At 36.9% G+C, this 17,490-nt stretch overlaps 1 protein-coding gene across 1 annotated transcript in view; it reads left to right on the top strand.

Moving 5' to 3' along the window:
* LOC105618654 (microtubule-associated protein futsch) overlaps positions 1-17,490 on the top strand; it is a 51,341-nt gene that overhangs the window by 27,783 nt on the left and 6,068 nt on the right. Inside the window, exons 2-7 of the mRNA XM_012200185.1 lie at positions 5,880-6,009; positions 6,142-6,314; positions 6,442-6,599; positions 6,787-7,198; positions 7,335-14,693; positions 14,775-17,481. Of these exons, the coding sequence (XP_012055575.1) occupies positions 5,880-6,009; positions 6,142-6,314; positions 6,442-6,599; positions 6,787-7,198; positions 7,335-14,693; positions 14,775-17,481 (10,939 nt within the window). The remainder of the gene's footprint in view (positions 1-5,879; positions 6,010-6,141; positions 6,315-6,441; positions 6,600-6,786; positions 7,199-7,334; positions 14,694-14,774; positions 17,482-17,490) is intronic.

Below are 17,490 nucleotides of genomic sequence, written 5' to 3'. Positions count from 1 at the left end.
TGTGTGTGTGTGTGTGTGTGTGTGTGCGTGTGTGTGATTCCGATATTATTTTTTTATTTATCTTTTGTTTTGTCTCTCTCGTATGATTGTGTTGTTAATTAAAATTTTATTCGAAATATTTAATAGAAAATGTTTACCAGTGGAGTTACAATGATACAAAAGGTCAACAGAATGAAAATATGTTTTTCTCTCCGAGTTATCAAGTATGATTTTTAAATATTTCACATATCACGTGTGCACGATATTGTGTAAAATATTGGCCGAGATGGAGAATACCGCGATTTTTCATATTCCGCGCATATTTCTGCTACATTTAGCTGATTTATTATTCAATTCTACAAATTATTTTGTACTTATCTGCTCCACGTTCGAGATACGCATAGAATATCGTGAGAAAATGTCATAAATTAATGTAATTTGTATTTCTAACTTGCTTTCATAATATGAGAACGTTTAACAAGAAAAAAGATCGAATAAAATGAAGAAAATAAAAGAAAGGGTGTTACAAAAGTGAGATATTGTCAATTTAAAAATTTCATGTATTTTATAATTCCGACCAAATATAGTCTCTTTCGATAAGATGTCTCCTCCATTACATCTTCTCTTTTACGACGACCTTTCAGAGCAAAAAAAACACCTCTGTCACTTCTACTCTCAATCCTTGATCCAGGTCTTCGCCCTTGTCTTGGAAATATAAATAGCAACGAGTGTGTGAGCTAGGTCGATCTCTATGCTCCCTCTGCCGAGGTCGTGCACTGCATTTCTGAATATCCGTTACTATTTTCCTCTCTTCTCCTTTTCCTCCTCCTCCCGGATCTACTTTCGGCTTGTCAAACTTCATACTCGATCAAAGGCCCTTATAGTACACAAATTTACATATACTTACTAGATAAAATCGACATGTACTACACAATTGTATCGTATTATTCTATCGTATTAAATCCGACCAAAATTTACTCTGTATATATAAAAATAAAATTATCGGGAAGAAAAATTTGTTATTTTCATCTTTATCATTTCCAAAATAATTATTCATTTCTGAAATTGACATTGTAATATCTGTATAATGAAATGCGTATGAATTATCTCTATCGAAACTCAAATCGAAATAATGGGTCATTATCGACCTCCTCTTTGACATTTCTTCCTGAGAGATTAATCGAGAACGATGTCAGCGATTTGCCTAGAAAACTTTTTGACCCTCTTACATTACAAAGGCTCTTTACGTCCGCTTATATTTTTCAGTTTAATCGATATTTTCAAGATATTGGAACATTGGCGCATGTTTATATTTATAGATGCGCGATGTTCCATTAAAATTACTTTTGCTGTTGGTATAGCTTCTTTTCCTTATCTAAAATCTTTACAATAAAAATTTAGATGTATTTTATTAAAAAAAAAAAAATGTTATTACATTTTAGAAGAGAAATTTGAATCGATTGATATAATGTACGGTTACATGCGTAATGATCTCTTTTGTCGGCTGTTAAAGCGATACTTTATGTCGCACGTGTACTCATTACACACATGTAGGCGCATTGCGAGCAGGACAACGAGAAACCATTTCTAAACATAGTCGGGACAAACCCAGCATTCGCGGCATCCGTCGTCGGTCCAAGAAAAAAAAAGAAAAGTGCAAATCGAGAAACGCGAGTGCTTTAAGGGATGCGCGAGGCGGGAGCCGCTACCGCGAGGAAACGCAGTTTTGTCTATACTTAGCTTAAGTTGCTAATCCATAGGGACATCGAGTGTCAAATATTTCTTCTACATACTTTGTGAGTTTATGAAAGTGAGTTTATGTATGAACATTTCTCGAGCGATGATACATTGAATTACATCTAATCACGTTCATTCGAGACATTTTTATTTTTGCGACGCCAGTTAGAAAGGAGAAAAACATCGCTCGGAGCAGAAATATTATAGGTCAGGGAGGACGATCGAGTTAGCGGTACGAAGAGAAAATCTTGTTAGATAAAGCTGGCCTTGGATTTTTCCCCTTTTTGTAAATGTAATATATTGCGACGTGCGCCGTATATATTACCACGGTTGATCGTGAATAGTCCTCCTACACTTTTCACACGACGATCGCCTATTTAGATACATCCCCATTGTGTATATGATACAAGTGGCGTGTCAGAACGTCACGCTCTAAAGTAGGAAATCGTGGAATACGCTGGATACATCGACGTCCGCGGTTTGTTCCATGAAAATGTGTGCTGCGTGTATGTACGCTCACACGTATTCGCGTATTCGTGTGATACGATGACAAAATATTGTACTGGGATTAAAGCCGGGGATTTTCGGTAGAACGAACGCGCCCTTCAGTATTCGCGAGATAAATCGCTGACGGATTATCCAGCGCCATTTTTCGTCCACTCGATGGCAGATATCATTGGAGCCACACTTTAATGTCGTAACGTTTTTCCATTTTACTTATCGGAACTCGTAAATGTTTTTGCTTTTTTTAATGCACGATTTACTTGACTCAGAGCTTCAAATTCCGTGCGGTTTCTTTAATTGCGCGATGGCTTATTCTGTCGAATGGAAATTCGCGGATGAAACTCGTGGGCAATTTAATTAAAACATCTGTTTCAATTAACGATCAGACTGCCTTTAATTGCAATTGTAAACTATATTTATCTTCGATTTGTTGCCGTTTATAAAATAAATTTACAAAAGTGAACGCTCTGTGAATATTTAGAGCTTGAAAAACAAGTCTCGAAAATTGAAAAAGAATTTCTAAAACCCGGAATGCTCGAGAATTGATTTATTTGATTTGTTTTTCATTCTATTTTTATTAATTAGTACTTGAAGAATCATTGAACGATCCATTCGCATTGCTGTTCTCATCTCGCGGTTTAATTAATAGTATTTTGATTCTGTTAATTGATTGAATGATTACCATGACTAGACATGGTAGTTATCGATAGATTAACATTATTTCATTTCGAACAATCGAATTCATTAAATAGTCATCGTTAAAGTACTAAATTAGCAGCCAATGCGGTAAGGTAATATGTCACATGTTGATATCAATTAGGAATTAGAAGATTCATTCTAGTAAATAAACAGAAAAAAAGAGATTCACATTTGTTTCTCGCAAGAATATTATTTCCAAAGCAAGAATTACAAATGTAAATAAAATATGAAGCATGTGTCAGGTGAAGATGTGATTTAAGTTTGAATCCGTCTCCATCAATATTAAATAGATCAAAAAATTCACAAAGTTGCGTCACGATGAATAAAAATCGCAATTTTGATAAATTTATTTCTTCTAATAAATGCAAAACTTATTTGCGTGCTCACAGCACGAAATCTGCATTTAAAAAATTGTTTTTGAGTCTTGACCAATACATTTTATATCTTGATCTTGAAAAAATCGAGTCTGACATGACTAAACGTTTCAAGAAGATTTTTGTTCTATACAAATTTTCGGACTCGGTTGCGATGCTTCTGATATTGATATTGCAGTCAAAACCTGTAAGGGTCAGTGAGAATTAAGTAACGGCACTCAGCTATGAGCATTAAGAAACGGCTTCTCTCGTATCAGCTTTGGGGCTTCCGATCAGTTTGACACATGAGCTTGATATATGTTCTACTCTAACAATGTGATTTTTTGATGTCAGGTAAGACTCGATATAATGGACTTGCGATCCTTTCAATTTATTGCATATACCATTTTTTCTGTTAACATTAATCTACTTAATCGATTGAAGATTTAACTGTTCAAAAACTATAATACAACCGAAATTACACAGAAAGTTTTGAAATGTAATTGATTGATTAATTAATAAGTTCGGTTTGTATTGGCAATGTGTATCTGTGTGTGTTCGCATAATTCATATTCCGCGTATTCGCTATTTCGAATGTAATTTCGCGAAAATGTGATATATATTTCGTCAGTTGAACTCCTAATAATAGCGTCCACGTTTACTGGAAAGTATGCAACACGTATTTACTTATTGCGGGATAAAATTGGAGGCAGGGAGGAAGCCGCGCGGAATTCGTTGCACCGACTAACGCCTTCTGCTCGCGCGTTTTCTCTCCTTTTTTCTTCTTTTTCGTTAATTTTCCAGCTCCTCTCTATCCTCGGCATTGATTGATACTACGACGTTGCCAAGCAACGTCTCGAACCAGACTTGTCTGTGTACACGCTAGTATAGAATTACGCGAGAGCGAGTCCGAACTCCCTTGGCAACGAGTTACGTTCCATTATGCTGTATCATTCAATCCTTTAATTTCATATAAGATTTCAGGTGAAATTTTGTAAATATTTTCGCATGTGAAAGTGAATCTAAGAAAAGCCTTGCACTTGGATTGAATTGTGAAATATTGAGTGATAAAATCGATTTACAGAAATTATAGAGAATTAATTCTAGAGATATAAGATGTTGCGTGCTATCTTATAATTTAATGAATAAATATATATTTGATACATTCAATATATTTATAAAGCACAATAATAATATACCAGTCATATTAGTCATATTAAGAATAATTTCTTTTTTTTTTGGTCTTCTTTTTTTTTCTTATCATTTTCATTATAATTATTTAAAAATTTTTTATCTTGACGAGAAATGACTGACAGCGTCGGAAATTTTTTGTATGATAGCAAAAGTGGAGTATCTCTGCGTTAAAGTTGGCAATAGAGGGTGGGTACAGGATGTGCGACGATCGATTGCCAGCTGGTGAGGAACCACGTGACGGGGTGCGGTGTTGGTGACGTCATAAAACGACCGCCCCAAGCAACCCTTATGACAAACTGCAGCTGCTGATTCATTCATCCTAATTATTCCATTAAGTTTTGAGATACACTTTCTCTTTCTTTTCTTACATTAACGTAATTTGTAATTAATGTTTCATATTCGTATAGTAAAAATATAATTATTCTAAAATTTTAAATGAAACATTAAGTATTTAAATTTATTAATAATAAATAATATAATAATAATAATACATTATAAATAATACATTATAAATAATTATTCAATTTCTTACCAGATATTAATTATATCTTATAATATAAATTTTTGTGTTTTTAAGCTGCCTTGAATAAAAATAATTCATTAATTTTTATACAAACAGTATTTTTTAATTTTAAACGTAACGTGTTACTTATCAATTACAATTGTAATTGTAAAGCAGCACAAATATAAATGAAGACATATTATTTATATCCGTTTCAATCTACACATTTGTTGATAAAACATCAGAGAAAAATGTGTGTTATAATATAATACTTAATTTACTTTTCTCATCAATCAATCTATAACTGGTCTTGACAATCTCTAACATCTTAACATTAACCTTACATCACTCACGATGGCTGAACTATCCCTATTCTATGAAGCCAAACCACTGCAGTCTTACACATTTATACGCAGTTATGACCTACTATTCCATTCACCTAAACATTTTATACTCGGCCATGTTTAAAAATACTTTAAGCAATATTTAAAACATCTCTCTTAATCTCTCTCTCTCTTTTTCTCAATTAAAAAGGCTTTTTTAGAAAAATTATAAAGTTGAATAACATTCATAATTTCTTGATTATTTTCTCTGTTGTATTATGTCATATATTTTCAAGATAGATAATCGCTTACAAATTTTGATGAGCTGATTTCTCTAGTTCAACATAATCGCGCATACACAGTGATGATCTAAAACGAGAACAACCTAGTTTCCATTCAAAATATCAGAGCCTTGAAAAGTCAAGTTCATGAGAGAGCATATCATCGAAATACCTACAACGTTACACTCAATCTTGAAGACGAACAGTGATTTATATGCAGATTTCATTCCATAAGTTTTCCGACATCAGTATCTGCTTAATATGTATAGAGTAAGAAGATTCCGTTCAAAAGTTCAGCTATATTTAGCAATCACCGTTTTTTTCTTCGATTGTTGCAGGTTTTCTATCATGGGACAAGGACAGTTGTCATGTAGATCTGGAGAAGGAATTATTGGCCTTAGTAGCGCAAGCCCCCGAAGGCGAAGAAGCCAGAAATGGTAATTTATTGTCACAAACATGTTCATTTGATTCGTTTTATGTTATATTATACATAATTAATTATTATTATGTCGCAGAAATTATTAATTATTGTCACATAAGTTATTAATGAAAATGAAATTCATTTTCAGGCGAAAGATTGATCCAATATGCCACCGAGAATCTCGTAACGGAAGTTCTCATTCACCCACAGACGAATACATTATTACAGTGTATTCGCAATCTTCTCGCAAGCTTCACGAAACATCGGCACATCATACACGCTGGATACACATTCGGTGGTAATGGTTCCTGGATATTGCAGGTATATACATTTCATACGAATATATTCGATTGTTATTTGCCAAAAATGAAACATTAATTAATAATTATGCGAAATATTAGCAGAGAATAATCTTATTACAAAACGACAAACAATTCTTGTTATTCAGGATGGAACCTTCAGTCTCGCAGACTTTCTGGATGCATTCAGCGAACATGAGGTGCAAAGAGTCCTTCGTGCCTACGAGAATAGCGTTACCGTAGATATACATTGCGCGGGTGTCGGCGATTGGACGACAAGTCGATTGTCGAAAGAGACTTGTTGCAGGTGTATATCTCTCTTGCACATTTTTCTACATGATCGATTCTAATTTATGTCACATAATAGAAGCTGTTTCATGCATAACAAAAATAGGATATTGCACACAAAAAATAAAAATAATAATTAAAAACATAAATAATATATTGAATAACATACATCTTTCTTAAATATTTCATGTCCTTTTTATTAACAGATCTTGCAGAGTCAGAGTAAACCCCGACGATGTTCTCACAGCCGGCGTACCGGCTATCATGAGTTTTACGAATTACATCGGACAGTACCTCGTGTCGCAAACACTGGACCAGCTCATGGAACCGTCCGACGTCGTTGGAAACATTAGATTTAGCCATCCAACCTTATACGTCTTCCCCGGTGGGCAAGGTGACGCCGCACTTTTCGGTATAAATGGCTTCAACATGCTCGTCGACGGCGGCTTTGCTAGGAAAGCATGTTTTTGGGATTTCACCAGGCATCTCGATCGATTGGATGCTGTTCTAGTCACTAGGATAAATAATAGTAACATCGGTGGCATGTTTAGCGTTCTTCGCAAGAAGAAGGAGATGCACGTCTATCCTCAGATCGGCCATTTCTTCTGTAACTTAGTCGTAAGTAGTCATTATTTTTAATTCATTTTTTTTTTAAAGAAAATTCAATATATTTTATAATAATAATAATAATTAAAATTCTTCGTGATAATCGCTAAATCAGTATATTTTCTCATTAAAAATATACATAATGTAGGAAAGAAGACAATCAAATTCACCCGACGGAGATAAGGATATTGATCCGCTCATTTTCAACCTCACTGACATTGGTCAAGAGATGGTGGTGAATCTTCGACACATTAATCTTCGCGCTCATCCTTGCTACAGAGATCCCGATCCGATCAACCTCTATCATAAAGTGGGCCATGGCACGCTGGATATGTACGTGCTCAGTCCGAGCAAGGACAGTCGCGAAGTGCGCGAATTCTTGGCGAAGTGGCACACGTCAGATTCGAAGCTGTTTGCAGGTTCTCATAAAAAAGATTCGAACAATCTCACATTCCCGATACAGAATCTCGTGTCGATATGCGCGCTTCTAGTTTGGCAGCCGGCCAATCCCGAGGATAACATCACGCGGATTCTCTTTCCCGGCAGTACGCCGCAACACAAGATCTTCGAAGGTTTCGAACGATTAAAACATCTGGACTTTTTAAAGCATCCAGTATGTTCAGCGAAGACTCTGTCACCGTCAGTGTCTTTAGCGACACTCAGAGATAAGCCAACCAAGCAAAAACTTAGTCTTATCGAGAAGGAACCCAAGAAAATTTTGGAGACAAAGAAAGAGAAGAGAGAACCATCGGAGCCAAAGTCCATCAAGGCTGCAGACGAGATTGTATCCAAGAGTATCCCTCAATCGACGCCGATTATACCTGCTAATAAACCTAAAACCGAAATGAAGACGAAGAAAGTTGTGGAAAATAAGAAGATCGAGACTGAGACAAAAGAGAGTAAGAAAATTGAAAAAGAACTAAAAGAAGTGAAAAAAGAACCCAAGAAGGAATCAATTAAAATAGAAAAGGCCGAAAAACGAGAAGAAGATGTGAAAAAGACTGATTTAATTAAACCGGAATCTGAGAAAATCAAGGAACCTAAAGAATCTAAAGAATCTAAGGAACTTAAGGAACCTAAGGAACCGAAGCCCAAGCCCGAACCAAAAAAGAAAGAACCAAAAGAAAGCAAGATGAAAGTTGAGTTGAAGAAAAGCGAAGTAACTCCAAAGCCGAAGTTGATTGAGAAAAAAGCCAAACCTTCTGGTGCAGAGAAAAGAGACGCTGTGAAATCTTCCCCGACTACTCCGAAGAAGACTCTGAATGGTGCTGCAACAAAGACAGAGATATCGAAAGCTATACCGAAAGTGAAACCGGCGGTCAAGGTTGCTCCAAGTCTTCCAGCTAAGAGTGCTAAGGAAGCTAATAACAGGAAAGTGGTGGAACAGAAGAAATCTGAAGTCGAGAAGTCTGCCGTGAAGGATTCTGCAGCACCAGTTGTCAAGGTGACCGCAAAACCTAAACCAATGGACAGGAAGCCGATTAGTCGTCGCGCGAAACCGGTTAGTCCCAATAAAGCCCGTATGCCGGGTAGTCCGGCGAAATCTACTCGCAGTACTCCGACTGCTTCTGTAAAATCAGACAAAGATGGTGTTATTCGTAAAGTGAAGGGCGACAAAGGCACTACCGATTCTTCCACGGTCTCCACTCCATCTGGCATAGAACCAGAAGTTATAAAACCGATTGATAAGAGCTTAATTGAACAATCTGAAGATATATCATTAGATTCAATAGAAAGTAAGGTATTGGCAGATCTCAAAGAAGAGCGAGAGGTAGTGGAAGAAATTGAAGCTGTTTTACAAAAGGCGGAAAGAATCGAAGAAATTCGAAAGGACGATCGTTTTGAAGGTGATGATGAAATCACGGCTGAAGCCACTGACAAGAAAGAGGAGGATATTACAGAAGAGGATGTTACCGCCGAGATTGAAGATATACCTAAGAAGGAAGGTTCTAGAAAAGAAAGTCAAGAATTGACTGAAGAAGACGAATATCTTATTGTGGAGAAAGAAGAGGTTTACACCGAAGATTCTGCTCAGAGCGGCGAGGGCGAACAAAAGCACGTTCTCGATGAAGCTCAATCAGAAAAGGCAAAAATATTAAAAGACATGGAGGCAATGAAGGAAAAGGGCGAGAAGGAGGAACCTGAGGAGAAGGAAAAAGATGACAGCCCGGAAAAAAAAATAGAAAAGATTTTGGATAAAGGAGAGAAAGAAATCGCTGAATTATCTTCGGAACATAAGGAACAATTACAGGAAGAAGTAAAAGAGATAATAGCATCCGCAGCCGAAATCGTACAGAAAGCCGAAGAGAAGGACGACTCCGGTAAAAAAGACAGCGAGGATATCACGAAAGAACCGTCCAGTTTAAGTCCGGACAAATTAGATTCATCGGAGAAAAAAACAACCGATACAGACATAAAGCCGGATGTCGATCAGAAAGAGAATATTCTCGAAAAGATGGAAGAGTCTCAGGAGCGAATCTCGACAATAGAATCGGGGGCCACCACAACTGCTCCGACTTTACCAGAAGACGAGCGAATACCATTGGATGAAATAAAAGAGGATATTGATGAAAAACATGTTATTGAAGAAGTAAAAGAGAAGGATGCTTCTGCAAAGCTGAAAAAAGAAGTCATTCCGGAAACTATTATCGTGGCGGCCAAGCCGGAAGTCAAAGTATTTGATGTTCGCCAGGCGATGCCGAATTTGCAAAGAGACATTGTTAAAACACCAGACGAGGTCGCTGATCTTCCGGTTCATGAAGAAGTCGATCCTAAGCTCTACCGAATGGAAGATTTCGAGAAGGGAAAAGAAGAGAAATTATCACCAACTGCGCAAGATAAAGAATCGCCTATTCCGCCCGCAAAAGAGCAGAAGAGTGTTTTTAGTTTCTTTGGCAAAGTAGCGGATAAATTTGAAAAAGGTATCGATAAATTGACTAAGAAAAAGAAGGATTCTGAAAAGGATTCCGATGAAAAATCTTCAAAATCAAGTTCTCCAAAAGAACCAAAAGTACAAGAGAAAACGGTCTTAGAAGAGGTTGATATGGAGAAGGTATTCCCTAAAATTGGCAAGCCTGTTGACAAACCCGAAACATTTGAAGAGGCGAAACCTACGACTGTTGACATAAAAGTAGCTGCCATCAAGGAAACTGCGACATTTATACAGGAAGAGATACTGGACGTACAGAGGAAGAGTGTGCCGGATATCGAAGAAAAGCTTCTTACTGATAAGTTAGATGAAATTAAAAAAATAGAAGCCAAAATCGAGGAATCATTTCTTACAAAAGATGTATCACCAGGCGTTTCACCAACAAAACTAATTGAAGACAAGGAAATTGCGAAGGAGATTGAACTTTTGAAGGAAGAAGATATTGGAGAAGATGTAGAAGAGGTAAAGGCACTTTTGGAAGAAGCTTCGAAAAAATTCAAAACTGTGAAAGATAGTTTAAGAGATTCATTGGAATCTTTGGAAGATAAAATTAAAGAAGAAATAGTTGAGATACATGAAACGCCATCCGCCCTGAAAGATATAGTAAAGGATACTTTGGAAGGGGTGGCTGAGAAATTAGAAGAAATAAAGCCACATATCGAGAGCCATTTACCTGACATAAAAGAACCAGAGAAAGTCAAGTTTGCTATACCAAAAGATGAAGAATTCGAAGAAGAATATGAAGAGGAAATAGAGGGTCCATATAGAGATATGAAAGAAGCTGTTAGGGATGTCGGAGAAGTCCTTGCTGGCACTGCCGGTATCGAGCTCGAAGATAAACCCAAGGATGTCATAGAAATTGTGAAGAAAGTCGCTGAAGTACTCAGAGAAGACGATTTTCTTTCCGACAAAGCATTATTCGAGCAAGCTCCTAAAAAAGAAGAGATTTCACCGATTTCGACGGAGAGAAAACCATCGAAAGAAGAAATCTCCCCAATTTTGACGGAAAAAAAGCCTTCTATATCAAGTGAAAAAATATCTCCAGAAATAGTTGCTAAATTAGAAGAAGAGGAACTCAAACTTGTTCATGAAGATATTGTGATGCCAAAGAAAGTTGATGTTACTGAAGTATTTCCGGTTCATAAAGAGCTTGAGAAATTTGAAAAGTCCGACAAACTTCCATACGAAAAACCTGGCGTTCTCGAGGTAAAAGAAGAACCTTGTGTAAAAGTGGTGAAAGAAAAGGACGATATAATAACATCGCCTATAAAGGATATAGCGAAAGATAAACGGGATGCGCAAAAAATTTGTGAGGAGATATTAAAAGACGATCAAGATATTTGCGATCAACATAAAAAACCGACGGATGATGATACATCTCGGGTAGATGTGATGCAGGCTGGTATCGAGGACGTATGTGTAAAGGAAGTAGCAAAACGGCCATCTTTCGAAAAGAAGCTGGAGGATGAGATAGAAGAATCCATGATCGTCTTCGAGCAAAAGATTTCGCCAGCGAAGGCGGAAATAGTGATGGTGACTCCCGGTTCTACGCCAACTTCGCCAAAATTTGTCACGGACAAGATATATGATGAAGGACTGGAAATTGGTTATCGTGAATTGCCAGAGGATATCAAGCAAATTCTCAGCAAGGAAGTGCCAATTGAAGAAATAATCGAAGAATTGGTTATTACGAAGAAGAAGAAGGTTACTATCGAAGTGATTGAATATGTCACTGTAACGAAGCGCATCCCGAGAGAACGCGTGATTTACATTATCGAAGAGATTATCACGAAGAAGGGACTTCTCAGAGAAAGTGTGATAGATGATTCAGAGATTTTGAGGCTGAAGGAATCTATCACACTTGAAAAGAGAATGGAGATCGAAGAATATATCCTTAACGAATATATTGTTAAAGGAAAACGAATTACCATAGAAATCGTTCAAGAAATCTCTATTAAGAAAGTTGTGCCTAAAAAGATTATCATCGAAATTATTGAAGAGATCATTGTTAAGAGAAAACTTGCTAGGCATATGGTACTAAACGTTCCTGAAGAAGCATTATCGGAAATAATTCAAGAGAAATCGCCGGAAGAATCGCCAGAACAATCGGCAGAGGAGCAGATAACAGAGGAGCAAAAAATAGACATACCTGCGAAACAAGAATTCGCTACTGAAGTTTCTGATGCTCCAACCGGAGAAGAAAAACTAACCGATGAAGGCGCGTTTAAGCCTTATATTGAGGAATTTATCGTTAATGAATACGTTACTAAAGGAAAAAAGATTACCGCATCGACAATCGACGACATTTCTATTCAAAAGACAGTGCCCAAGCAAATTCTTATTGAAATTATCGAAGAAATTATTATTAAAAAAAAGATTCCCAGGAACACGATACTTGATGTTACGGAGAAAGAATTATTAGTAATTTCTAAAAAGACATCCGAGGACGAAAAAGAAAAATTAGTCGCTGAGACTACCATTCCAGAGATTCCAGAAACTGAATCGATAATTTCGCAAGAAAGAGCAGAAGTTGAAGAATATATTATTAACGAATATGTTACCAAGGGAGATAACATTAATATCAAAAAACTTGAAGAAATATGTGGTAAAAAGAAGGTGCCTAAGAAAATCATTATTGAGATTATCGAAGAAATTATCATTAAGAAAAAAATACCGAGACATATAATACTTAGTGTAACTGATGAAGAATTATCGCATATTATTAAGGAGGAAGCGATTCCAGAGTCGCAAATACTGACTGAGAAACCGGTCGCAGAAATGCCCAGCATTGAAGAGAAGAAAAGTCCAATTGAGTTAAAAAAAGATAAGAAAGAAGATGTGCTTGAGCAAGAAATGAGCGCTGAAGAGGAGTTATTGGCCACATTCGAAGAGGAGGACATCGAGAAAGAAGTGGATGGATTTGTTAGTATACCCAGAAGAATTTCTGATACAGCTGATATAAAGAAGAAAGCGATTTCACAGATTCCGTCTTCAGTTACGAAGGAACATGAGAAAGACGTGATTGACGACTTTGAAGCTGTCGAGCAGGAATATAAAGTACGTGATGTACAATTTCCTGAGAAAGCGAGCGAGATGAAAGAAAAAGAAGACATTGAAGAATCTGTGGAAGATACCACAAGTGAAGTGATCGAAGCAGACGAGAAATTCGTGCAAGAAACCAAAGGGAAGGTGGGAATAGAAGAGCTTCACATTGCAAAGGATATTAAACCAATTGATGAGAAACGAGAACCTGTAGAACAGGAAATATCCGAAATATCAGAAATTGTTGATACTACTGAGAAATATTTAGATGAGGCTAAGGAAAAGACGGATGACATTCTTCAGAAAGAGACTGCTACAACATTGACGCCATCAATCTCTGAAAAAGCAGAAAAGCCTTCAATCGAAGACTCAAGTAAGGAAACGCCCAAAGATTTCTCCGATAAGCAATCATCAATTGACGCACCAGACATTTCTAAATCAATTACACCAAGCCCAAAGATAATTGACGAGAAACTTGAAATGAAAGAAATTGAGCCTGCGATTAAAGAAGAAGTCAAGGAACTGCAACTTAAAAAAGTTGCTAAAGAAGTGAAGGCAGAAACAAAGCTCGCAGATGCAACAGGCTTCACACAAGAGCCAAAAGTAGAATTACTTGAAGACGATAAGAAATCTAAATCATTAGAGACCACAGAAATTAAAGAAACTCCAATAATTAAGGAAGAGAAGAGTCCTCAAGAAACATTAGCAGCAAATATACCAAAACCATTTGACGATGGCACTGTCAAAAGAATGCTGGTTACAGCATGTAGTGAGGATGGCAGAGAGGAAATTGAGATCTGTCCAAGCGGCAGCATAACTTTTACGAAAACTGTTACTCCAGATGATTCTCTTAAGGATGTATCTGCTAAATCTACACCAGATAAAGATTCATTACTTTTAGATAAAGACTCACGTTCGGACATAAGTACTCCCGAAAAGGATAGTATTTCTGAAAAATCTGCGCCAGAAGGTAAGGATAAGATTACTCCAGAAGACAGCTTGGAAAAGTCACCTGCTGGTCCTCGTGATTCACAGGATCTTGAAGACAGTTTGGAAAAATCAGAATTGCATAAGCCAAAGGTACCAGAGGAATTGGAAGATATTACAAAATCTCCTATGGAAAAAGACTTGAAGGTATCAGATAAAATTGCCGAAAAAGATATACCGAAGTCGCCTAAAGAGGAACAAGTAGAACCAAAATCTCCGACTAAGGAAGATGAAAAAATTGAAAAAGTGAAATCTCCAGCTGAAGAAAAAATCGAGAAATCTAGTTCTCCAATTGAAAAAATCGAAAAATCACGATCTCCTTCACCTCTTGATACAACAACGCAGAAATCTCCAATAGAATTAGCTGAAAAATCAAAACTTCCAATCGAGAAGGTTCCAGAACCTAAGAAAAAAGAAACGATTGGTGTTTCAAAGACACCTGAATCGCTCCATTCAGAGGATGTTTCACCAGCTGAGACAATTTTCTCGAAGTCACCTACAGATAAATCTGAAATGTATTTTGCAAAGGCACCTGTTACTGAAGAAGACGTTGCTATTGAAAAAGACATAAAAAAATTACCTGAATCTATTAAAGAAATTAAAGCCGAAGACAAAGAATTACCAATATCTTTAGAAAAATCCGAACAAGATATTAAATCTCTCGATAAATCCCCTAATATTTTAAGTGATAAAGTCGATGAGAAAGAAAATTATAAGTTGAAATCGCCAAGTATTATGGAGAAAGAAACGGTAAGTGAAAAGTTGCCTATTTTCGAGAGTGAACATTACGATGAAAAGGGACCAATTGACGAATCTCCAAGCGCGATTAGCGATAAATCTGATGAGAAGAAAGAGGCCGAACGTTCCAAGTCACCGAGCATAGCTGTGGATAAGCCAGATCTTCAAGATGTGACGGAACGTTATTTAGAGAAACCAAAATCTCCTATTTTTGATAGGTCAGATTTGCCTAAAGCTATTGATAAGACTGAAGAATCGCATGATAAAGATAGATCTCCCAGTGTAGCTAGTGATAAATCAGATAGCAAGAAAATAAGTGACCGTTCTAGATCACCAAGCGTTTCTATAGAAAAAGTAGATTTCGAGAGAACCCGATCGTCTAGTGTCACAAGTGTTAAAGACGACAAACTGGAACAGTTTCCAGTAGCGAAATCACCTGAAATATCAAAAGATGTATTGAAATCTTCGAAACTTGAAGAAGATAAATCGGATTTGAAAGATATACAACCTCTATTAGACAAATCACCGAGTGTAACAAATGGCATTAGCGAATCTAAAGAACCAGATCGCTCAAAATCACCCATTATCGCCGACGAAAAACCTGAAATGAAGGATATGACAGAAACACCAGTGGAGAAGTCAAGATCTCCAAGTGTCATCAGTGTTACAAGCGAGCAAAAAGAACCAATTGATCGCTCCAAATCTCCGAGTATTGCAGAAGAAAAAATAGACTTAAAAGATGTTGCAGAACCTGCAGATCGGTCAAAATCGCCAAGTGTAATTAGAGAAAAACCAGATTTGAAGGATGTCATTGCAGAGAAATCGAGATCTTTTAGTATTACAGGAGAACAAAAAGAATCGCTTGATCATTCTAAATCTCCGAGTATTGCTGGAGAGAAACCGGATTTAAAGGATGTCACCGCAGAGAAATCGAGATCTTCTAGTATTACAGAAGAACAAAAAGAATCGCTTGATCGTTCTAAATCTCCGAGTATTGCTGGAGAGAAACTGGATTTAAAGGATGTTATAGAACTATCCGATGAAAAATCAAAATCAGGTGCCTCAATGAGTGTTACAACTGATTCGAAGGGACTCGATGATCGATCGAAATCGCCGAGCAGTACTGATCTAACGGATATTACAGAACAATCGTCGCTGGATAAATCCAAGTCACCTAGTGTCACGAGTATTACGTCTGATCAGAAAGAATCAATAGAAAAAGCAAAATCGCCAATTCCGGATAAGAAAGAAGAACTTGACAGGAGCAAATCTCCAAGCATAACAAGTGAAAAGTCTGATGAGAAGAAATCTGTCGATGGCTCGAAAGCGACCAGTGTTACAGAGGAAAAACCAGATCTTAAAGATGTGATGGAACTACCAGGCGATAAATCCAGATCATCAAGCGTTGCGAGTGAGAAAGCGGAATTATTTGAAAAATCGACATCGCCTGTTTCTGACAAATTAGAACCACCTGTTGATCGAAGCAAATCTCCCAGCATTGCTAGCGATAAGTCCGATGAGAAGACATCGGATGACAAGGGTAGTGTTAAAGAACATTATGAAAGTGCGGGTGATAAATCCCCGAATTTTGTCGATGTGAAAATACCGCACGAAAAAGCTATGGAGGAGAAACCTTCAACAATTTCCGGAAAAATGGACGTTAAGCCAGACGATATTATATCACATGACAGACCGGTATCTCCAAGCATTGTTTTTGATAAGCCGATAGATGATAAACAGTCAATAGAGAAAATAGACGGATTAAAAACGTCTGACATAATCGATGATTCGGATTTTGTCGATAAGACAAGATCATTAAGCATTATCAGTGATAAGACAGAACCGAAATCAACATTTGATGTCTCAAAGTCACCGAGTTTAGTCGATGATCAAAAGGATAAGTCTAGATCATCCAGTGTTGCCAGTGAGAGGCTTGATGATATTAAAATTCCGCAAATATTAGAAGCAAAGGAAGAACAATCAATTTCACCGAGTTCAGCCGACGATAAAAAGGACAAATCTAGATCATCTAGTGTTGCCAGTGAGAGGCTTGATGATATTAAAGTTTCGCAAATACCAGAAGCAAAGAGAGAACTATCAATTTCGCCAAGTTCAGCCGATGATCAAAAGGACAAACCTAAATCATCCAGTGAGAGGTTTGATGATATTAAAGTTTCGCAAATACCAGAAGTAAAGGGAGAACAATTAATTTCGCCGAGTTCAACCGATGATCAAAAGGACAAATCTAGATCATCTAGTGTTGCCAGTGAAAGGCTTGATGATATTAAAGTTTCGCAAATACCAGAAGCAAAGGGAGAACGATCAATTTCGCCAAGTTCAGTCGATGATCAAAAGGACAAATCTAAATCATCCAGTGAGAGACTTGATGATATTAAAGCTTCGCAAATACCAGAAGCAAAAGAAGAACAATCAATTTCGCCGAGTTCAGTCGACGATCAAAAGGATAAATCTAGATCATCTAGTGTTGTCAGTGAAAGGCTTGATGATATTAAAATTTCGCAACTACCAGAAGCAAAGAAAGAACGATCAATTTCGCCAAGTTCAACCGATGATCAAAAGGATAAATCTAAATCATCCAGTGAGAGGG

Source organism: Atta cephalotes, assembly GCF_000143395.1.
Source record: "Atta cephalotes unplaced genomic scaffold scaffold00001, whole genome shotgun sequence".
Taxonomy (NCBI): Eukaryota; Metazoa; Arthropoda; class Insecta; order Hymenoptera; family Formicidae; genus Atta; species Atta cephalotes.
This window is presented reverse-complemented; position numbering and strand designations above follow the sequence as displayed.